At 34.9% G+C, this 24,767-nt stretch overlaps 1 protein-coding gene across 2 annotated transcripts in view; it reads right to left on the reverse strand.

The window, feature by feature from the left end:
* LOC18426033 (uncharacterized) overlaps positions 1 to 15,701 on the reverse strand; it is a 28,811-nt gene extending 13,110 nt beyond the window's left edge. Inside the window, exons 1-2 of one of the 2 annotated variants that reach the window (XM_020662262.2) lie at positions 15,302 to 15,701; positions 14,221 to 14,403 (exon numbers count right to left, since the gene is read on the reverse strand). In XM_020662262.2, the coding sequence (XP_020517921.2) occupies positions 14,221 to 14,403; positions 15,302 to 15,619 (501 nt within the window). In that variant the 5' untranslated portion in view covers positions 15,620 to 15,701. The remainder of the gene's footprint in view (positions 1 to 14,220; positions 14,404 to 15,301) is intronic. The other variant, XM_088872791.1, reaches the window with a different exon arrangement.
* Between the last annotated feature and the right edge of the window lie 9,066 nt (positions 15,702 to 24,767).

A 24,767-nucleotide genomic window follows, 5' to 3' on the forward strand; every position in this document is an offset into this window, starting at 1 on the left:
CATTTTCGATCTCTATCCCTTCTTGTCTTACCACTCATGCATCTCAATATCCTTATCTCCGCTACACTCATTCTATGGGTATATTGTTTATTGTCGGCCCAACATTCTGCCCCATAAAGCAAAGTTGGTCTCACAATTGTCCTATAGAATTGCCCTTTAGCTTCATTGGTATACGACGATCACATAAAATTCCAATTCCACATCTCTACTTCACCTACTCAGCTCTAATTCTATATGTGACATCTTCCTCAATCTCTTCATTTTCCTAGCTTATCGACCCAAGGTATCAAAAGTGTGGTCTTTTTTGTACTTCCTGGCTATCAATCTTAACTACTTCGTCTCTACTCCTATTATTATTAAATTTGCATTCCATATACTCTGTCTTAGTCTAGCTAATTTTAAAACCTTTGGAATCTAGAGGATCCCTCCAAAGTTCTAACTTTGTGTTGACACCGTTTCGGGTCTCATTTTATGTCATCTGCAAACATGCACCATGGTACCTTGTCATGTAGGTGCCTAGTTAAGTAGTCCATATTTAAGACAAAGAGGTACTGGCTCAATGTTGACCCTTGATATAGACCTATTATCACTGAAAACTCACCCGTCTCTCCACTAGTTGTTCATACACTAGTTAGTGCTCCATTGTAATAGTATTATTATTAATATAATAGTTATACTATTAATATAGTAAACATTATTATTATTGTACTATAATAATATTAATAATACAATATATTAATAATAAACATCACAATAGTATAATATGTGTAATTGTAATAGATTATTATATATTATAAATACTACTACTATTAAAGATTATTATATCTTATAAATACTATTAAATAAGGGAAAATTTTATATAAGGTTGCAACCTTAAAATGTAGAATCATAGATGCACCTCAAAAATCTATCGTAAATGTTGTTTTAATTTGAAAAAACACTCTAATCGATCATCTCGACATAGAGATGTATGAATATGGAAAAAAAAAAAATTTTGAGTCCCGAAAATAGTGCATCTAGCAACACATTATCTAGACCATCCATTTTCAAGATTTTCATATATTTATAGATCTAATTATTTTAACTATTTTTGGATTTTAGAATTTTCTAATTAGGTATAAAAATAGATTTTATGATAATACTGAGAATTTTTTACAACAAAATTACATGTTATGATAAAATTTTAAGGTGCTCCTTAATTGGATTGTTTAAGGTTACAACCTTATAGAAACCACACCCTTAAAATAATAATAGTTATAGTACTCATAATAATAACAATGGATTTATTAGTTTAGTGGAATACACATTTCCACATTTTGGCCTGAAAACAAGGAAGGATATCCAAGTGGATATTGAAATCCCATCCAGACCACATCCAAACTGCAGATATGCCCGGTATCCATGGAAATGAGTTTCCCAAAGACCCATTTCCAAGGGCCAAAAGGGCCTAATATATGAGCCACAAAATTATGGCCGTATTCATAATTTTCCCACGATCAATTTCGTAACTTTCCCACATACCAAAGTTTTTTGTTCTAGTTTCTATTATCTCCTTGCTCGACATTTTACATATAATTCATATTCAAACAACAGGAACTCAGTGAAAATGTTTTTCTTCCACTTCTATATATTCTAAATTTTTATTATATGGGTATTTCCATTTTGTAGTTTTAAATACTCACAATAGTGGAAATGCTCCAATTACAATAAAGCTCACATTTTGATTTAACCTAAAGACCCATCCCATCAGTTCCAGATTCGAAGTTCGTTTCTTTTATCTTTTCCACCTATATGTACGTTTGATTAGTACACATGGAACTCACCTACATTTGAGACAAGGAGTTAAGAATCGTTATGAGATACAAACCCCAGGTTAGGAGTTATTACGTACAATACTAAGATCTTCAATAAAAAGTTATGTCCGAATGGTACAAGTGCTCTAGAATATGCGTAGATATCTTGTTAGTGGTATAAGACCAATGGGCTAGAAATGCAATCTTTTAAGAAATTTCCATTGTATAAAAACTCAAGGGTTTAAATGCATGAATATCTCAATACGGAACTATAATACATATATTCCAGCCTACAAACATGGTTTATACACATTTGAATAATAAAATTCAACCCTAATAGGTCCCTTACAAATCCCCTAACTCAAAAACTCAATTAAACTGAATACAATACTCAAATATTCACATTGTACATCTTTACAACATATTGCATGACTTGCACTCGCAATTCCTCATTATATTAAAATTATATGATAATTTCATCTTCATTCTTCATCCTCATCATATATCATAATATCTCATACACATCATACAGTTGATGATAATAATTCAATAAGATTTCAATTCGTATAAAAAATAATGCATAGCATTAAAGCTCATACCGCAAGATTAAAAAACAATATCAATATTCACACAACATACTCAATTTAACCAATCATGAATTCACTTAATAACTATAAATACATCAAATTAACACGCAAACATACATGGGGAAACCATGGTTCGAACCCTTTGTGCCCGGGCCACGATAGGGCCTTTTGACGACTTAATTTTGTCCCATTGTCTAAGGCACGGGTGATAATAATAACTCAAGGAGATCAATCCAATGAGAAACAAAAGATCACATTTATTTCACTTAATGGGGATCAAATCATGAAAGAGACAAATAGCCCTTCAAAGTTTGAGAGAGATACTACACAAAATACGGAAGTTTCCATAAGGGACCACACGAACTTTTTAACATTATAAAGGGAACTCAATGGACTATTTCTTATGCTCAAATATGATGAAATAAACCTCTCATCAGTTGTCTATTCTCAGTAAAAATTCTAGAAAAATAAGATCAAGAAATCAAGTTGAAACTACACAAGATCATGGAGTAAGCAAGCTAGTCTACACATACTATGTGTATGGACTACACTACTGATTTAGGACTCTTCAAATATCAAGTTTTCATGACCAAAAATGAAGAAAGCTGCTGTAAATTAAGAATTACAGCAAACTTTGATAATGGAAATGAGATAGGAATTAAAAATATGAGAAGAAAAATAAATACCTTAATGAAGCAATAGTATGGGCTTAATCACATAAATGATGGACAACTCCATGGAAGGGTTTCAAATGAAAGCTTAAAGAAGATGATAGTCTCATGGGTGACCACATTTTTGTCAAGGGTTCTTTCTCTCTTTCTCTCTCTCTCTCTCTCTCTCTCTCTCTTTCTCTTTAAAGCGAATACTCAAGTTAGGGTTATATTGATCCCATAAGTTACTTTTATACTTAGATCATAAAGATGGATTTGAACTTGAGCCTTGATGCCTTAGATTAATGGCACATGAGAGGCTTTTATCCAAGCCACTCATCCATATCTTATCACCAAGATCAATGGATGAGCTTTTGACACCTTTCACTCCTTAAAACCTAGATTTATAGTCATTTTACCTTGAAGCCATTAGTTCCATGTTTTATTTCCCATTAAGTCCAAATTCATGTTTACACTTATGCCCATGGTTTTTGAATAATTTGTGAGAGTCAATAAAATACAAGGACATGGACATAAAGGTAATATAGGACATCCACATATGTGAATAAAATACCTTATGACACCACCAATAGGATTTTAACAACACTAAGTTTCATATGGGTCAAACCTATAAGGTGGTGCCGCATAACATGTACTCACATGCTACAAAATCATATGTGGATAATAATATGAATTAAATTAATTATCAAAATTTCATGACTTCACACATGCCGAAAATCACACATATAAGCAAAAACAAACATGTGACTTAAATCAAATTTAATTCATAACAATCTATAACACTTTAAATAACAGGATAATATGTTATAACATAATACCAACAAAAGAATTAATGACAAATAAGTTCCCACATAGATATGACATCAGCGTGATGTCATCCACGAGTGGGGAGGTGGGGGTGCCACATGGCATCCCTATGGCCACTTGAGATCCATGGGACATCCCCATAGAATGTCCTTGTTTGGTATTTATGTCAAACAAATTTGAAAATCATATTTTATTGTTTAAAAAAAAAATGAAAAAATCTCCAAAAATCCCAAAAATTCTCTAAATAATTCTCAATATTATTACACAATTTTTCATCAATATAAAATATTTTCTCATCAATTTTAGATTAATATGGGCCAAAGGTAAATGAGATCTTTAGACTTATAACATTAATCGGAGTCTTCCATTGGGCTAACCTAAATGACAATCCACCGGTGTCTCAAGCCTACCCAATGGACTTATGCTCTACAGTCTATAACAGGGACACATAATTGGTCACATCAAAGTCGCTGAGCCAGAGCTTCCCGTCACCAGGGGTTCAATAGATTACTGGTGCACCCCTGTGGGACATGTTCCTACTCAAATACAGGATCCTCTCAAAGCACATGTGCACTAGCTCTACTAAGTAGGATAATACTATAGAAGAGTGGCTTCCCCATACGACTGTGGGTGCACATGCCATGGAACGGTCTCATGTCAAGATACGGTCTCATGTCCCATGAGCCAACCATTCCATACAGGGCGAATACTCTTTTCAATAATCGAGTTCTATTATTCTTGATTGGATTCTCCAAGCCCTGACTTATCACATCAACTATGAGGCATTCTAATCAATATAGTCCTGATTGGGAGGTGACCCTCACACCTTCCTGAGAGTTCACACTCTCAAAACGTATACTCTCAATGCCTCAAATACTCGCGGTATATGAATCTGGGCCCCAGTACGCTAAGCACCCAGATTCAGTCTCTCTTTAACTACCACTGAGCGTAAGACTATTGGCTTTAAGACCTTGAAAGGCCACATAGCCACCATATCTTTGTATAAGCTAAGTATGACAATTTCTAGTTATGCTCACTACCAAGTAACACATTTCTCCTGCTTTAATTTTCACACTCCACTTTCTTTCCTCAACAATGGCAAACAACTGACTCATCCTGAAATTTGAACTGGAGATCGTACTTGATGCATATATATACATATACATATAGAGAGAGCGAGGGAGTATATATATATATATATATATATATATATATATATATATATATATATATATATATATATATAGTGAGAGAGAAAGAGAACAAACCCATTGCTACCCAAATTGCAGACAAAGCAAGAGGGAGAGAGAGACAAATATTGAGAAACAGATTGAAGGCCCAACTAAAGCCAGAATAATGATATACTCCACAAGCTCAAGTCACTAGATTATCTTGAGGGAGCGGCCTCTAGATTTGGTAGAGAAGCTTTGTGTGTTGTTCCTAAACTACCTAAGAGTCATTCTTCAATAATTCCAAACTATTGGCTTCGAGTACGCTTAAGGGCAACCCGACATTATATTCTATCTTGGTGTAAAAGCCTATAGTGGAAAAAATTGAGATAAGCAAATAGGAAGAGAAATAGAAATAGACCTTTCTTTAAACCATGAAGAAATATTATTTTTTACCAAAAATGTAGCTAAAAATTTTAGGGCCTTTTAAGAAACAAGCCCTATCTTCTTCTTTTTTCTTTAAGATCTTGAATCTCTTGAATTTTTGTTTACGAGATTGGCTATGCCACCTCCACATGGTTTTTTCTTCTTCTTCTTTTTTTTTAAATGAGGGGAAATGATGATTTGCTCACATCTAATTAAATGGCCAAAATAAGATTCGGGCAATTTTCTGCAACGTCTATGTTTCAGAAACCTATAACTGCTAAGATCTTAGTTAATTCAAACTCCTCTCGTTACTATGAAATCTGCAACAGGTGCAATTATAGAGAGAAACACTTGCTTTTCTACTTAATTGAGCTTTTCATAGAGAGAGAGAGTTGGTGATCCTTCTTTTCTATCAAATCTATCATAATCACTACCTACATTCCACAAAAATGTGCACCACAAATAGAAGCTAATGAACAGACTTGCAATACCATAGAAACACATTGGGATTTTAGGGTTTTGGCTTTATAGGTTTGTAGGTTGATTGAAGAGGCAGTTACTGTGAGAACACCAATGGATCATTTTAATTTGTGTTTGGATTGAGGTGGGAATAGGCTTCTCTCTCTAGGTTTGGTTGATTGTAGAAAATGTGTAATTTTGTTGCGGTGGCTAAGGGTTGGAGAGAAATTCAAGGACTTGTTCAAGCCGATGATCAAAAAGAAGATTTTTCTATCTAAGAAGTGGTAGATCATGGATTTGGGTATTCAAATTTGCTAATAACAAAGTTGAGACCATATTTACTGGGATCTCTTACTTTGATAGGCGATCCCTTCTAGGATCTCGATTCTAACGCTCCCGTAATGGATCTCTAAGGGATCTTGATTTTTAAATTTTGCGATCTTAAACCCCACTGATACAAATCTCGCTTCCTGTTGTTAGGGATATCGATCGCAACCTTAAAGACCAAGACAACAACCAAAGTGATGAGTTTCTTTGTTTATAGCCAACTAGCAACACAACTATTGTTTGCTTGCTATAAAAAATGAGATCCCTACTCTAAAGAGTATATATAATCCTAGATTACCATACACTTTAAGGTTGATAACAAGATCCCCAAGAAGTTGGGATAAAGATCCCATAAGGTCAAATCTCGATCCTTAACATTTGGGGATCTTAATTCCTAACATGTGCATTGTACGGGGCGGCATTCCCAACCATAGGGATTTAGCATTGCACAATCCCTCGCTCCCAATCTTGATCCTGGTATCATTCCCGCTATCGATCCCAACAATTATGGTTGAGACCTTAGAACAAGAAAGCAGTTTTTTTCCTTTCTTTGAAGGTTCTATTGTATTGCTTGTTAAAAGTAGTGGATGAAAGAAAAGAATAAGGTAGAGGGAAAGGAAGACACTCTCTATTCCTATCTTTCAAAGATTGCATTGTGCTCTCTCTCCCTCCTCTCTAGAACCTCTCTCTCTCTCTCTCTCTCTCGGTCTCTCTCTCTCTCTCATCCAACATTAAACAACCACTCTAAGTGATGCAGGAGGGACAATTATATTTTAATTTTATAATTTAATGTCAAGGATAAAGATAGACTTTTATTTATTGTACTTGGTTAATTTGGGACTAATAACTTTGAGGGATTAAAATTGGGTTTCAATTATATGATAGATGGGGATAGAATTTTATTTATTATACTTGGTTAATTTGGGACTAATAACTTAAGGGGATTAAATTGGGTTTTCATTAAATGATAGAGGGTAAAGTATTAAAGTCTTTCTTACTTTCTAGGCTTTTAGAGTCCTCTTTTGGTGGAAGAAAAGCTTAGAACACCTTCCTACCTTCTTGGATTACTTGAACTCCCCAAAAGATGCCTTTCAGATCCTATTTCACTGAAGAGTTGTTAATGAGTTAGAAGAGAAAGAAGGGCAGAGAAGGAAGTCATGTGAAGGTCCCAAAACATAGGAATATGGAGTTGGTCACATGGAATCATATAAAGTAGGGGTTTTGGCAGAGAATGTGTGATTTCTAAGAGGAAGACCCCTAAAAAATTAGATCTAGGAAGAGAGAAAATAGGTGTCCATGGAAGTCCTATTTTGATGGGAACTGTTATAAGGTGCTTGAGCTAAAGAGAAGAAAGTTGTATTTTGGGTAAGTTTTTTATCTCTATTTTTTATTTTTTGCTTTTGGAGTCTAAGGTTTGGTCTATAAATCGAGGTTAGAAAGGAGATTTAACCAGTGTTTTTTTGAGAAGAAATTTTATTGTGATTCCTGGTTTAACAAAAGAAAGCTATTGAATCTTGGCTTGTACGCTTCCATTAATTTTGTCCTTCTTTTGTCGTTTTTACAAGTCACTAAGAAAGGTTGGACTTCAACACTCTCTCTCTCTCTCTCTCTCTCTCTCTCTCTCTCTCTCTCACACACACACACACACACACACACACACATACACAGGCAAACAAAAAGAAGCAACTTGTCTCCTCTCAGTCTTGCTCACTAGAACGGCCTCTTTCTCTTTTGATCTTACTGGAATGACCCGTTCTCTAAACTCTACATTGAGCTCTCTCTTTCTCTCTCTAGAACAGTCCTTTCTATAAGAAAATCTACACCTGGCCCACTCTTTCCCATCTCTCTCTCTTAACTCCATCTTCTCTATAAACCAATTCTCCTCACAAGCCAGAATCCAATCCAGCAGGTTCCCACGTTCTCCATCCCAATCCAAAGGACCAAGTGACCCATCCTATGCATCATCAACCCTGCAAAGAGGCAATGTAATCGTCCCTCTAATATCTCTCCGACAACTTCAACAACCAGGACAAACCACTCACCATCAAATAACCCAACAAGTTTGACCCCCATTTTGATCATCCTATTGATGATCATTAAGACTGTAATAGACCAGCAAGTATTGCGCCTATTGGCTTTATCTCTATATAAATCCATTGCTCAAGTTGGAATATCCCTCAAAATTGGTACTCTCCAAACCTTAAGGCTTCAGCTTCCCTGAGCTTGGAAAAGCTTCCCATTTTGAAGTTGCAGAGACACTATCAGAAAGACTGGTAAAAGAACATCAAAGCTCTAGGAGTCCAGAGAAAGAGAACGGGAAAAAGAAACCTCAAATCTAGGGAAGAGGATAGAGATTATTGATTCACGCCATTAAAGATTATCAATTTAAAGGGGAAAGAGAGATTAGAGAGAGAGAGAGAGAGAGAACAAGAAGGAGAAAGAGGTAATAGAGAGAATTGGAAAGAAATAACCAGACGCCTTTTAATAGGGATTGGTTATTTGCCCTCTGAAAAACCCCACATGCAAGTGGGAGAGCCAAAGCCAAAAAAAAACCTGTGAGATCCAATATCCTAAAACAGAAAATCACGTCGGGTTTTTTCCCTAAAAAACCATAAATCTTATACAAAGCTGGTTTTTGCTAAGCCACTAAAAATATGATAAAGTTTATGCAATTAAATTTTCATCATGGAAAGTTCTTCACATTGTATATAATTGACCTCCTATACACTATCCAATAAGAAACAAACCTAGAGACCCCGGTAATAAAACTATTTTGAATGATAGAAGAAATTATGACAAAAGGATCACAAACATCATCTTAAATCATGTACAAGCAAAATAGCCCTGCACAATGACTCTTGTCCCAGCCATAGGCTGTACAAATAACTAAATTTGGCCACATATATAAAAATATCATGATCTATAAAAAACATGCTAGTTTACGGAGATTCAATGAAACTATATCCCCTTCGAGGGTTTTCGTCACACAATGAACCACTAAATATTCAATGACATCTCTTACCACCTCAGAAGGCATAAGTCAAGCCACATATACCAACAAATCTCATTTTTCCATAAAGGCTGCTTATTATATATGGGATGATGTATCCATATGGGGCTGCCATATAGGCTAATTGGATAGTACATATTGTGCTGTCCATAACCCTATATTAGGTGTCCCCAACAATTGCCAAAATTAATTCCATTTAGTTTATCGAGTTTTACTAGATTATCCATATTCATTTTTTCGTTTTTCACTAGACATATGATTAAAAAATAAATAAAAGCATATGCTTTTATATGTGTGTATGTGTGTGTGCCTATATATGTGTGTGCGTGTGCATGTGCGTGTGCGTGTGCGTGTGCGTGTGCATGTGCGTGTGCACGTGCATGGTGATATCGAGTGGCTATATTGTTGGGCAAAAATAATGTTTCTTCCTAGCTTGTAAAAAGGCATCTTTTTATCCTTTTTTCTTTTTTCTTCTCTTAAATTTTTATCCTTCAGTTATTGCTATTTAACCTAGGATTTTAAACCAAAATAAATTTTATTCTATCAAGAGCATGACTATTTTAAAAGAGAATACATATAACTTTCCACAAGTGTGTTTTTAACCATAGGAGTAGCACCATAAAAGAAAGAATTTTGAGGATTTTCCTGACCACGTACAAACCTCTTTTGCCAACTCCACAAGCCCATCTATCTCAAGATAACCCAAGAGACTTGGGCTGAGATATGTGTCTTTCTTCTCATCAACAAAGAATAGCAGGCCTCACTTATGAAGTACATCACCATTCGTGCTTTAGTTTTGGCGTTCTTATTCTCTTTATAGTTAAGGCAGCAGTGGATTTTTCCCCCCTCTCCCTAAGCAAATGGTTTACGAGAGCTATTACTTAATCTAAATAAACCACTAAGTTTGCTACCGATTTCTCCATGCAATTTATTTATGCTTAGCCTATATTATAGATCATTGAGATGTGATGTTTGGGGAAAAATATCTTAAGATGGAGAAGCATCTGGGTTTAGCCTTTGCTACGCGATTTAGCATGCTGAAATATCAGTCCAATCAGAATTGGTTTAATGGGATCATCGATCTTGAAATTTATGGTTTGAATGGTTTGCTGGATATTGATTTCTTGCATGCTAGAGAAATCAACTGGGTTTTTTACATATATATCTAAATATTCATAGTGGGTCAGTATGATTAAGTACAGATCTTCATGAACTATGGACATAGTTGATTCATTAATGATGAAGTCATCTAGCACTGAGTTTGCCTCTATGGAACCTGAACAAAGTCGATAATACAAAAATTCATTGAAAAATCCACAACGAGTGCCTAAATCTTCCCAGTCTAGATGATTTAAGAAAGACCCAGTAGCATTAAGTGTTACTTCTGATAAGCTCATACCCAGCTAAGGTATCCATCAGAATTCTAACTTCAACTAAAGTTGAGTTCACTTTCACCTGTATAGTGTCAGCTATTCATAACAACCACTTGAAGTATTTTAGAATACTGCAATCACTTATGTGAATCAAGTTGATGGCTGCGGATTACCAGCTCCACGATCATTAAAGATGATTTTAACATTAGAGTGGCATATGTGGATTATATTTGAAGTTTTTTGAAGGTCATTTACATTAATTTGCTCCAACCCTGGTTTATGCAACACCAAAAGACAGGGCATCCTTTATGCAAGAACTTCCCCAAAAATAAAGATGTTTATTTCCTTCCATACAAGAAAAACCAACAACATAATACCAATCCTTATTGGCTCCATTTGATTTCTAGCCCACCTGCAGTCAGACGTAACCCAAGAATTAGTAAACAACTAAAGCATATTAATGTGATGAATCAAAATCCAGTCCACTGTCTCTTCGTACTCCCCTGATTGTGACGGACGAAAGATGGCCTACTATTTCTTCATACTCCCAAGAAGGAATACATGTGCTAAACCTTCTCTCCATTGGGGATGAATGTATCATAGATGATCACCTAAACCAAACTTCTGGCTAACTAAAAAAACGTGAATTGTCTATCTAGAATAAGTATTGTGAGGGCAAATTAGTTCAATACATCATAGAAGAGCCATTAAGACTCTGCAAAATACACAATTAAGTTCCATCAGATTCCTAAAACTAATCACATGGCCAAGTTAAGCTCCATCCAACTACTGCTTTATCCCACAACTATGCCCCCACATTCCTAGGGCGGCGCGTTTTTCCTTTTTTCTGTTTTGTTTTATTGCTTTTTATGGGTAGTTCAGTGGAAGGAATCGAACTTGGGATATAGCGTTGCTAATGTCAACTGCTAGTCACTCAAGCCCAAGCCCGACTCTTGACCTAGTGTTCACACAGAGGTCAAGATCATTGTTGATCAATTACATGCACAAGGCTTATGCTTGGCCAATCTCACAAAAGCCCATCTCCATATTGATAACCTAAGCCTTACATGACCAACATGCATAGGCCAATTCTTCTTAAAATGGTTGTAGAACACATCATAACCAAGCCATAACAACTAGAACCAAGACACACCACACAAGTTGAATCGTAATTGTAGCTAGCTTGGGTTACAAATAAGCAAATTATAACAGATGGAAGTATTATTTTAGTCTTCCTAAAATGGTTTAAGATCACATCATAACCAAGCCATAACAGCTAGAACCAAGACAAACCACACAAGTTGAATTGTAATTGTAGCTAGCTTGGGTTACAAATCAGCAAATTATAAAAGATGAAAAGCATTATTTTAGTTTCTTGTATTGGATGTGCTATGATTAGTAATATGATTTGTAGATTCCTCATGCATACCAATCCTACCCACAGATCATTGAGATAGAAATCAACAAAGTAGGTTGCACATATGCTCTAACAATACATGAGCATGTGAATGCAACAAGTGCACCCACCTGTTGAAGACTAGGTTAGGGAAATAGTACATGGTATAAAAGTTGCAATGACAACATATAGAGAATGTTAGTGGCTAAAGTAATATTTGGCAGCACATAGAAAGCAATACTACATTTAAATGGTAATATTTCCAAAAGGTGTAGGAAGAAACGCTAAGTTTATGTGCACAAGCAATAAAATTCATTGAAAAAAACAAAAGAGACATGCACAAACAATTTATGATCAAGAATAACATACACTTAAGAAAATAAATGTGATGATTATAGGTTCAGAACAACTAAAAATCAAGTTAATGTTTCAGTCAGTCATGTTAACCCATTTTAGCATTTCTATCTTGTGGAAAAGATAGGTGATCCAAAATACACAAATGTATCAAGAATAACATACACAAAGACTGCCGCCATTTTCGTTCTATAAAATTACTATGATCAAATACTTCATTTACAAGCCGTGTAAAATTACTATGATCAAATACTTCAACATGCTTTTCTTACCTTCTATTTGATAAGTTTTAATATGTTGAGCTAATCTGTATGATAGCGGAAGCACTGGTGTAGAAACAGTAGGGCAACGAAAAGCAGCTAAAGCCTCGATGCAATGCAAGAAACATATATGAGTAAATTTAGGCAGCAACTTCTCATTGGAAGCTATGAACATACGCAGAAACACACATCCAAGTGAATGAAACTATGTTTAGTCTGGGAGTACCATACTATAAACTTTCATTATAAATGATTGAGAGGTCACCTAGCTAATGATGTGAGTACAATTTGGACCACCAGTAAAATAAATAAATAAATAAAAACAGAATGAGTACATTCTACACCATTTCAGGGCACCTTCATTATGCAGAACATTGCATGCAAGGACTCCAGAATGTGTTATTCAACACCTTTGGTGGCGTTAAACAACTTAAAGGGGTATGACTTAGAGAACAGCATACGATATGATACCTAGAGAGTTAATTTGGTGGATGTAAAAAAAAAAAGAGTATCTAGATGATATATTGATAAGGTGAGAGATATATAAGAAGGAGTGCTAAGTAGTGTGAAAACAACTAGTGGAGAGACAAGTAAGTTTTCAGTGACAGTAGGCCTACATCAGGGGTCGGTGTTGAGCCCTTATCTCTTTATTTTAGTTATAGAGGAGTTATCTAGGCATCTGCAAAATGAGACACCGAAGTGTATGTTAATGGCAAATGACATAATTTTGATAGAGAGACTAGAAGCAGCGTCAATGCAAAGTTAGAACTTTCAAGGGATGCTCTAGAATCTAAAAGTCTTAAAATTAGCAAGATTAAGATAGAATATATAGAATGTAAGTTTAGTAATACTACGAGTAGAAATGAAGTAGTAGTTAAGATTACCTCAAAGAGATTAACTTGATAGCTTGGGATAATAATCCAGGAGAATGGAGAGATTGAGGAAGATGTCGCGTATAGAATTAGAGTTGGGTGGGCGAAGTGGAGATGAATCTGGAATTTTATGTTAACATCGTATACCAATAAAACTAAAAGGGAAGTTCTATAAAATAGCTGACTGGCAACACTTTATGGGACACCGTTGGGCAATCAGGAAACAACATATCCATAGGATGAGTGTAGCTAAGATGAGGATGTTGAGATGGATAAGTGACAAGACAACAAAGGATAGAATTTGGAATGAATACATCCAAGGGAACTCAGGGGTGGCTCCAATAGGTGATAAGATAAGGAAAAATAGACTTAGATGGGCTAGCTATGTGCATCATTGACCTAATACAGCACCAGCTAGGAGGGGCAATTTGTTTGCTTGTTTGATTGCAAGAAAGAAAGATTGAAAAGCACATATAATACCAGTAACAAGCAATTAGAATTGTACAACAAAAACTAGAACTAGTAGACTTGTAAAATATGAACTTTGACTCTGGAGAAAAATTCAGACAAAATTGATATCAAAACATATTTTCTTTTTTCTATTGGACCTAATTCATCAAAACATAATTTTCATATCAATCCCTAGAAGAAGACATCTTAGGCAAATTCATAGCAATTCAAAAGAAATTCAAGACTATAGATGAATACAGACTAACCCCATTGGTAGCTCTCGCTTTGTCTCTCTTTGATAGAATTCCAATGCATTTGAAATCTCCATCAACAACAGGAAGGCCCGATACATATTCAAAATGATGTTCAATCTCCTCCAAAGTCTGATCCACAGTAGCAGAGTGAATGGCTGTTGACATGACATCGCCAAGTAAAGCAGATGGTTTCATCTACATCAACCATTGAAACCCAACATAGAATTTCCATCCAATGATCGATAAACACAAATAAAAAAAAATGCAAAAGAAGGAAAGTTGGCATGGAGTAAATATTTAAAGGGAAGAAAAATTTTAATTCAGAAAATCAGAGCATGACCTCTTTCAGAGAGAGAGAGAGAGTCAGAGCATGTAACTGAAGACACAAAAAAGGAACATGTAAATTAGAAGCAAGAGACTCAATGAAACCAAAAAGGAACATGCTTACTTTCCTCCATACACCAATGAAACTGAAGGAGACAAAAAATGAACATGTAAACTAGGAGCAGTATCAATACGAAGGAAAGTAGGCATAGCAGAAAATATTCACCCAAAAAAAAAAAAAAAAAGAAGAGAGATTTGATTGAAGAAAATATTCAATTCAGAAAACAGAGCATGAAACAGGCCCATGGAAGTGAAGGACAAAAAGGAACATGTGAACATTGGATTTGTATTAATATCATCTAAATGAACAGATATTTGAAAAGATAAATATTTCATAAAATAGGCCCACAATTATAAAAAAGAGGGGAGATAATGCAGGAATCAAGAGAACTGGAACAAAAAAGGAATATGCAAACATAGGTAGTATCTATGTGATCTAAGAACTTTTTAAAACAAAAAATTAACTGAAATTGAAAAAGAAATTCACTTCTTAAACAGACCCACAAAGATTAAAAAAGAGCAGGAGAATGTAGACGAAGGACATGTGGAGATCATGCTCTCATAAAAAGGTTCAGAGAATCTAGAGAGAGAGAGAGAGACAGAGGAGTAAAGAGTGAAGATCAAAGTTACTATTGACACAAAGAAGGAAAAAGGCTTACTTGTCCCCTTAAAGAATTTCGCTCAGAGAAAGAAATAAGTAAAGGCTCACCTTTTCTTTGAAGATCTTAGGCTCGAGATAAGCTCTCAAGTCTTCATAGCTGAGGAGCGAGAAATTCTCAGGCCATTCCCCTGATAATATCCCTTCTGGGTTCTCATCCAGATCCACTCTATCTCCTGAAGCTCGAACCAAATTCAGAGAACCTCTTCTCACAGAGCTCACTCTTCTCCGTGTGAACAAGGCGGGTCTAGAGAGAGAAACTGTTGATCTAGAGAGAGAAATTGAGCTCCCACTGCTGATTTTGCTGGAAGATGAAGAAGAAAAGAGTGAAGAAGGGACACAAGTTCCATGAATCGACGCAGACGCCATGAATGATCGATGGTTAAGAGCAGTGCCACTCTCTCTTTCTAAATAATTGGTCTTCTCGGCAGCATTCAAGACGTGGTGGCCCCGATTGATTACCAAAATACCCTTGGATTCTTTAAGTTGCCGATGAGCACGCATCCTATACTCCCTCGGGGACATGAGTTACTTTTAGAGTAATTTTTTCACTACGAAATTTTTGGTAATTAAGAAAGAACAATTACACCCAAAAAAACGACGGAAAATTATATATATATATATATATATCTGTTATATGTTGTGTTATTAGGGATATTCCAAATAGTTTTTATTATTATATATATATCCGTTTTTACTTTTTATATAAATTTTTTTTAAAAAGATAACTTTGCCTTTTTTCGGATGTTGAATAACCGAATTGAAGGGTTTTTTGGATGTTCAGCATCAAAAAATAGGTCGAAAGTTTAACGTTCACACTTTCATTTTCGGGTGTTGAACATCCAAATTGAAGGGTTTTTCAGATATTCAACATCCGAAAATGGTTTTGGATGTTGGACATTCTTAAATGTCATATTCTCGGATATTCAACATCAGAAAATATGACTTTGAATTTCTAAAAAGTCTCTGAAATTTCATCGTCATTTCGGATGATGAACATCCGAAAATATGATGTCCAACATCCGAAACCATTTTCGGATGAAAATGTGATATTTTCGGACATCCAACATCCGAAACCATTTTCACAAAGAATACAACATATCGGCATAACCCTTCAGTTCGAATGTTCAACACCCGAAAATGAGAATGTGAACGTTAAACTTTCAGCCTATTTTCGGATGTTAAACATCGGAAAAACCCTTCAATTCGGTTGTTCAACATCCGAAAAAGAGTAAAGTCGTCTTTTTTAAAAAAATTGCCTTATTAAAGGTAAAAAACGGACATACATATAATAACAGAAACTATTTGGTACAGCCCCATAAGAACACAAATAGTAACAGATATTTATGCAATTTTCTCAAAAAAAAAACCAAGAGTATACTTCTTATGCAACTTAAACTTGTTTTCCCACTTTTTACCTCAAAGTATATTTTTCTAGCAAATACCCGCAAATAAAAAATATATATTTTTTGACGAAAATACTTTTTTTGTACATAAAAAATTAATTTTGCTCGAACGTTCACGTGGGCTTACACCCAATATCAAAAGCTACATGGGCTACCTAACCGTCATGTGCCAATTGTCGGTTCATGTTAAACTAAAAATGGGTCGAACCACTTTCATTATCTATCGGACCAGAACACATACATAGATGGACATTATACTCCTAGAAGAGTAGAATATCTTATATGTCTGTATATTGTAGAAATACGGGTTTGACAATAAATATATTTTTTAACTATAATTGGATCCTAATTTTTAGAGAATATATATTCTTTAACAGGGAGATCATGAATATGAAAACAAAAAAAAAATTAAAAACTAGAAATAATAATTATAATTATATTAAAAAAACATTTTAACCATTAGTTATATTTGTTTTTTTAGATGGGCCACCTATTTGCATCCATCTTTAAAATGGATGTTTTAAACCTTTAGACTGTATATTGTAGAAATACGGTGCAGCCCGCATGAAACCATTTTCCCTCTTTTATACCAATCCCATTCTAAAAAGGGATTTTATTCGAGGAAATAAATAGACAGTATACTCCTTGAGGAGTGGAATATCTTTTAACATTGGCCCTTTTCTCTGTAGTTTTTTCTCACTAGATTCAGTCTCTCTAGACGTCTTGTGTGCTCAGTGTGAGTAGTGGTTATATGTGAAATGACGCATGAAAGAGATGGGTCACGCCTTCCGCCTCTGACCCCACCTTATCCTGGCCTTCACACGTATGTTTTAATTTTGAAAAATGGTTTGATAGGGTGGTGCCCTATAAAAACTATTAAAACATAACTTAATAACTTATATTGTAACAAATTACCATTTCATAGTAAAATGAGTATTCACAAATCTACAAGAAGTGTACCATTTTTTTTGAGTTTTTGAATTTCAATGTTGGAAATTGATTTTAAAATTATCATAGAAACTTTCACATGATGATTTGACGTGATGGTTTATTTTGTTTTCATAAAAGATAGGCCTTATCCTTTTAAATTTAAGAAAAAAACATGGCTTGGTAGTACATGTGAGCCCACAGCCCCGATTCTGACATGACTACTTTCCAAAAGACTTGTGTTCCCCACTTATCTGCCCAAAAAAATTGTGCCACTACTAAATAGTTCCTTCTTAAATCTATGGATTGGGGACTTAATTTTCAAAGAATATATAATGGATTGTATACTATGAGATTATTTTTTTCTTATTACTTTTGATACAATAAGGTCACAATTATTTTTAAGTAATGGTTGAGAAATTCAATGATTGAAGTAGGTCATGACATTTAAGAAATTTTATTTTAGACTTTGTGCCCCAATCACTGACACATCCTCAACCAATCGATTGCACATCCAGCGATCACTGATAGATGTAACTTCATTGCATCAAAAGTAAATGGTCTTATTGTATACATTTCTAATAAATAATATCTGACATGGAGATCATGAACGTGTAAGAATAAATCAATTTAAAAAAACTAAAAATCATAAATTTATTTTACAAATAAAACATTTAGACCATTAACGTTAATTATTTCCAAGGGAACACAGGTTTGCATCTATATTTAAGATTGATGTTTTATGCCGTAGGGATGCAAATGTGGAAAGTACTCCCGCTTCCCTCGACATAAACAATAATTGTCCTTAGGGAAATGATTATATGTATTTTAAATAGATTGTATACTATATGACCATTTATCTTTGTTATATGGAGGTACCTTAGTTATTATATGTCTAATTGGATGGCTTGAGGTGTATCATGAAGTTCAAGATATTTTTTTTTAACTGTGATTGTAGTTAATGGCACTCTTATGTCAGCCACCCAATTTGAAAGTCAATGGACAAGAGTGACTGTGACCTCTACATACCAAAACTAAACAATTTATTTGTATACTTTTCTTATTTTAAATACATCATGTCATGGCGTAAAGCGTTTATTTTATCCTTACATTTAGAAAATCTGAATGTGCTCTCTTTCTACCAGCTTCGAATCACTCTTTCTATGCAAAATCCCATTTTGCTCTCTCTCCACCAGTCTGCAATCTCTCTCTCTCATTCTTATTTTACTCTCTCTATGCCCCCAATCACTCTTTCCCAGCAAGACTCCACCCTTCTCTCTTTAGATTTGTTAAAAGATCTCTATAAATCCATCTCTCCCTTCACAGTTCTTCCCCTTCATAATTATGTGGATTATACCATATGTCAAGGATGACTTTATGTGATGAGACGATGTGAAACTGAATAAGATTAGTTCATGGATATGTACAAATTGATAGGGTAGTTTGACTAACATTGGAGCACATTGTTTAAACTCTATTCGGGTCACTTTGTTGGATGAAGCTTTTGTCAGTAACTGGATCAATAATTTACAATTTAACCTGCCTATTTGGTAAATAATATCATGGAAATATAAATTGCAACCTCTAATCGATGAATTAGGTTATGAACTTTCTAGCTTTCCATCCTAGTGCAAAAATTTCTAAACAACTTACCAAAGGTCCTAGCATGTAGGCCACCGATGCCCCCCCCCCCCCCCCCCCCCCCCCCCCCCTTGCAAAAAAACAAAAAAACTCACCAAAAAATAAATAAATAAATCTAAACCTTCCAATTTCCCAAGGATTCTAGGGATAACTCACGAACCTTTTTTGTATTGATAACAATGTTGTCCGATTTCCTTCGGAGTCTTCTTCAGTTTGATTAGAAAAATGAATCAATTCGGTACTTCAACCGATTCAGGAGAAGATTTCGGACTTTTTTAAAAAAAATTAGTATAAATAAATTAGATATTTATATATAAAATATATATACAAATAATGAAAAAAATTTAGAACTTAAAAATATATATTTATATAGCTATTTCTTTGCTCGCCGAAACATACCCGAAGCGGTCTGAATTGACCGAAGCAAGCCGAAGCGGCACTGAAGTGGCAGCACCAGGCTTCAGTTCTCTTCGGTTTACGCCTAAAATACGAAGGCTTCGGCCTCTTGGGCTGAAGCGAAACAAATTTGACAAGATTGATTGATAAAGGGGAATAATGGAAACCCTCTTTGTACCAATCAATGATTCCAAAATATGGGATCTAGAATGGAAGTCATCAATCTAGATAGGGCATTGCCGCAACTGTCCTATTCTTGGGTTGAATCAATTGTTTACGATAAATAATTTATAATTTCGATAAAATTTACTTGAAAATAAGTGATGTCACTCACTCTCTTCGTGTGTCTGTGTGCTGTCTCTGTGTAAAGGTATGACACTCCCAAAGAAAATGTGGATAACGCGAATCAAGGCACGTACAAAGGAACTAAAAACATCATCATCAACATCATCACCATTATCATTATTTCTTATTCCAACTATTTGGAGTCAGATATATGAATCATATTCTGCCATTCCATTCGATCAAGGGCCAAAAAAAAGAAACATCATTCTGTTAAAAAAAAATGTAAGTGGGAACAAAGCCCAAATACTTACCTCGATAGGGTTCAGATACACCGATGACGATTGAATGACCCTTTTAGACAACCCGATCCCAAAAAGGGGGTAGCATACTACTAGCTTTAAAGGTTTTAAGCCTCGGGCGAAAGTTGTACACTAGTCTCTCTGTCGCCAAAGGCTCTAGGAAAGTGGGTAGACTTTGCCTTCCTTAGGTTTGTTAGATGTATAGTGTGAGTATTTTGTTGAGGTTCACCTAGGGTTAGGGTTTGGTTAGTAATTAGCTATAGTTAATAGGCTTGGGTTAGGGTTGTCTCTCTATAATTCTCAACTCTCTAAACTAAGGAAGTGATACTTTGAAAGTAAATGGGATACACCTTGAAAATAAATAGGTTGAGCCCTTTTACAGAAGATGTTTCAAACTAAGGAGGTTTATTAACTTTTGGGATACTATATGAGTGGAAAAACAACTTTTTATCCTGCATTAAGTGAAAATGATGAAAATATCAGTATCTGCCATAGAAAAGGTAGGTTCTACCCATACCCATCACTTGGGGCCTTTATTTCTCCGTTTTCAGAAAGTAAATAGATAATCCAACACAACTAATTATAGGGAATCACGTCATAATCGTTTTGCAATAAATTTAACCCATCGACTCCAAGATTTAAGGGGTTATTACGCTTGGATCTAAAAATCAGCAAAATGCCTCTTTCCAAGTACATTTTTTGTTTATTGCACTAGAAATTTGCTAGAGTTTTCTTATTCGAGTGCCATAGAACCATAGAGAATGTTCTCATGAATGTTTTGCCTTAAGAATAACCCAAAAAATAAATATATGAAATGAGTTATGGGACTTTTGTTATTCTAAAATCACGATTTTCAGCATTGTCATAAAAGTTGATCACAAATAGGCCTTACGAGCATCCCCTGTATCTGATTTGATCGTAACTTGCCATATATCAACAAAAAGAAAATTGAGTTTTGAGTTGATAAGATAAAATCCAACCAAGAAATTGAGTTGATAAGATAAAACCCTACCAAGAAATTCCTTGCGTGCGGAGAAATTACTAAAAACCTAGAGGAGGTAAAATTATATAAATATAAGAAATACCTCAAAATTTAACCTTAAAAAAAAAACATTTCCCAACTTCTCTCTAACTTTGCACCACAGACATCAAAACCGACCCCCACAAAATATACATCATTTGAAAGCCCTCGTAGAGAGGTACAACATGCCCGAAGCCCAGATCAAAACCCCACCGGGTTGGAGCTCGGCACCGAAAAAATACTAAAAATGACCATTTGAAATATTTTTTACCTAAATTGAATACTATTATGAGTTAACGTTTGAATAGTATGCGATAATCCTATCTTTTAGTAAATTCGATCAAATTGTGTCAAAATGATGCCAAATTTAATAGCCATTTGCTATTGTTCTCGAGAGTTTCAGGCTGGCCACGTGCCATTTATAGGGCATCTTTTGTAAAATTGTAGTTATGGACCATACTATTTAGAAATTGACTTCGACGTATCTTAATCATATTAAGCTAGTTTTTAGGGCATATCTTGGTCGTGTCTTAGGCTAACTTTACACTAAACTTGGGGCCATTTTGACCTTTTGACTTTTTTTTATTATTAGCTGCCCAATGATAGATATGAGTTATAACCCATGGCTTTTATTTGCAGATCCTAACATTACCCACAATGAGAATTTCTCGAATTTGGGCCCAGTATGTGTCTGCCTGGGTTTGTTCTTGTTTCACTCTCTAAAATCTATTCTATGAATGTCTTTCTTATTTATTTTACATTCATTCTACATTCTATTCTAATTACTATATTCTATTTTTATTTATTTTATTTTTTTTCAAGAGACAAACCATGTAGAAAGGTCTGAGCATCATACTATGATTTTTTATTGCTTTTCTTTTTCATTATCATTACAATTACATTTATTATAAGAATAAGAATTCATTCTATCATTAATTAATGATTTCTATTAATTCTAATATTCTATCATTCTAATCTAATTATTAATTACATTTAATTATATATAAATTATTAAGCGAGAGTTAAGGGGTGGACACGTGTCGTGAAAATAAGAAAGGGCCTTAATTCTATAGAGATTGTAAGGCACATTCCTAATAGAGAGATAAAATAAGGACTTATTTTAAGATAACTAAATTTGAGAGAGAGAGAGAGAGAGAAAGAGACGTTTCATAAGAGAGAGAGAGAGAGTAGGATAACATTTCATAAGTTGAGAGAGAGAAAGAGAGAGGTGATTGATTTTTAGCAAGAGAGAAAGTAGGATATCATTTCCTAAGTAATTGATATGGAGAAGCAATTTAAGATAGATTTCTCATTATTTTAAGGGAAGAGAAAAAGAGAGAGAAAATTGAGATTTTGGAATAATTTTCTTCCCATAGTGAGGGAGAGAATCAAGAAAAGATATTGTTAAAGATTTGATCTGGAGAGGGACAGAGAACAAACAATATAGAGAGATGGAGATAATTAAGGGTGAGAGATCATGAAATTCGTTAGAAATTTTCTTCCCATCTCCTCAGTATTGATACTCGATGAAAATAGTAGGATGGCAAGTTGAAATTTTAAAATAATATTTTCATTTGATATTAAGAGTGAGAATTAAGGAGGGAGAAGATTAAGGAAGAGAGAAATGGATCACAATGAATCTCACTCTCAACCATTATCACAATGAATCTCTCTCCCTCTATAATGGGCAATAGAGAATGCAATACCAACCCATTTATAAAACACAACATATCTTCTCCAGCTAAAACAAATGCTTCCTCTCTCTCTCTCTACTACATCTATGGTAAACAGCCCCCGGCCCTCTCTAAAAAGGCAATCCTTCTCTCTTACCATAAATACTCTATTTTCCTCTAAGAAAACGTACTCATCTTAGATAGAGGAGCGGGAAGAAAGTGATATCTTTGAAGGTAATGTTGGTTCTGTCTCAGCGTGCCTTTTCCTATCCATTGATCTTTCATAGGTTTCCGATTTGCTACCGAAGGTGAAGAATGTTGTGGTGGGTTCATTCTCACCACCTTCAAATGATACTTTCGGTCAGGGAGATTGGACAAGATGTGGTTAGAGCATACCATATGATCCAAATGTAAAAGTGATTGGATTCAATTTTATGCTACGTGAGGAGGAGGAGGTTAGTGTTAGTGTATGGATATCTTGTTAGTATTGATATACATCACTATGGATACATATCAGTATGGATATATATGTTTATGGGTATATATCTCTTAATTAAGTGTCTATTGATTACGATAAGATTTATTAATAATTATCTATAACCATTGGTATTTATCTTTAATTGCTAGTAGCCGTATATTTATACGGGGTCTTGTATATTATTGATTAATTCTTAATCAATTAATAAAGAGAGAGTTCTCTGTAGTATTCTGAGGTTCTAATATGGTATTAGAGCCATAGGCTCCGCAACCTCAGATCTGAGCTCACACCTCATATCTGAGATTGCCGGATATGAGCTCGACTTCATATTCATTCCGACTCACTCTCCGTCAAACAACCTTGGTTCAGATCCGAGGCTGCCGGATCTGAGCTCGGCTTCAGATTCGTTCCTACTCTCTATCAAACAGATGCACCCTCTTTGATGTTTGATGTCTTTCTCTCTCTAAAAAAAACTCCTTCCTCTGTCGTTGGCTCGATTTTCTCTCTCTGCCTCTGTCATTGGTAAAAAAAAAAAAAAAAAAAAATTTGATCATCTCTTATCTGTTGCTGCTCACATATCGCCTTTTTCGTGAAGTGGTGCCTCAAAATTGTGCAGTAACCCCCAATAGTTTCCCTGTTATTCCCACTCATGGCGGAAGATTCATGGAGCACGATATATTTGAGAATTGATTTGAAATCGTCTTCAAATATAGTCCTCCACTTATTCCCATTGGACGTGGAGCTTATGGTCTCATCTACTCGGCCCTCACCTCACTGACCCCTGATCTCAACATTACCATCAAAGAAAAAAAAAAAAGTAAAACGAATTTCGCTTTGCACAAACACTTCAACTCTCATCTTCATCGATAGTTGAATCAATCAACACTCTCAGTTTAGTGAGAGAAACTCATAGACCAAGGAAGTACTTCCAAAGGCCTCCGAGTCATGTTTCGCCTCTTTGCCGAGTCTGTTTCGACTCTCTACAAAATAGCCTTTATCTCCATTATGGCCTGTGTTCTGGACTGCGAGTTGATGAATCTGTTTCGGACTTCAAGTTGCTGAATTTGTCTCGGATCCACACCAAGTTCTGTTGGCTCTTCCAAGTGCCATTATGTGCTTGTTGTTCAAGCAATCTATGCACGTGAAGGCTTAAATATCCAACTAGTTCATTTATGCAACTTATTGTTCAAACTCCAGTTGCTTTGTGTAAGACCATCTTGAGTTTGCGGGGGAGTGTTAACATATGGATATCTTGTTAGTATTAATATACATCATTATGGATACATATCAGTATGGATATCTATGTCTATGGGTATATATCTCTTAATTAAGTGTATCTTGATTATGATAAGATTAACTAATAATTATCTATAACCGTTGGTATTTATCTT

Source organism: Amborella trichopoda, chromosome 7 (genome assembly GCF_054954075.1).
Source record: "Amborella trichopoda isolate Santa Cruz 75 chromosome 7, AtrichopodaSantaCruz75HAP2 v2.0, whole genome shotgun sequence".
Classification (NCBI taxonomy): domain Eukaryota; kingdom Viridiplantae; phylum Streptophyta; class Magnoliopsida; order Amborellales; family Amborellaceae; genus Amborella; species Amborella trichopoda.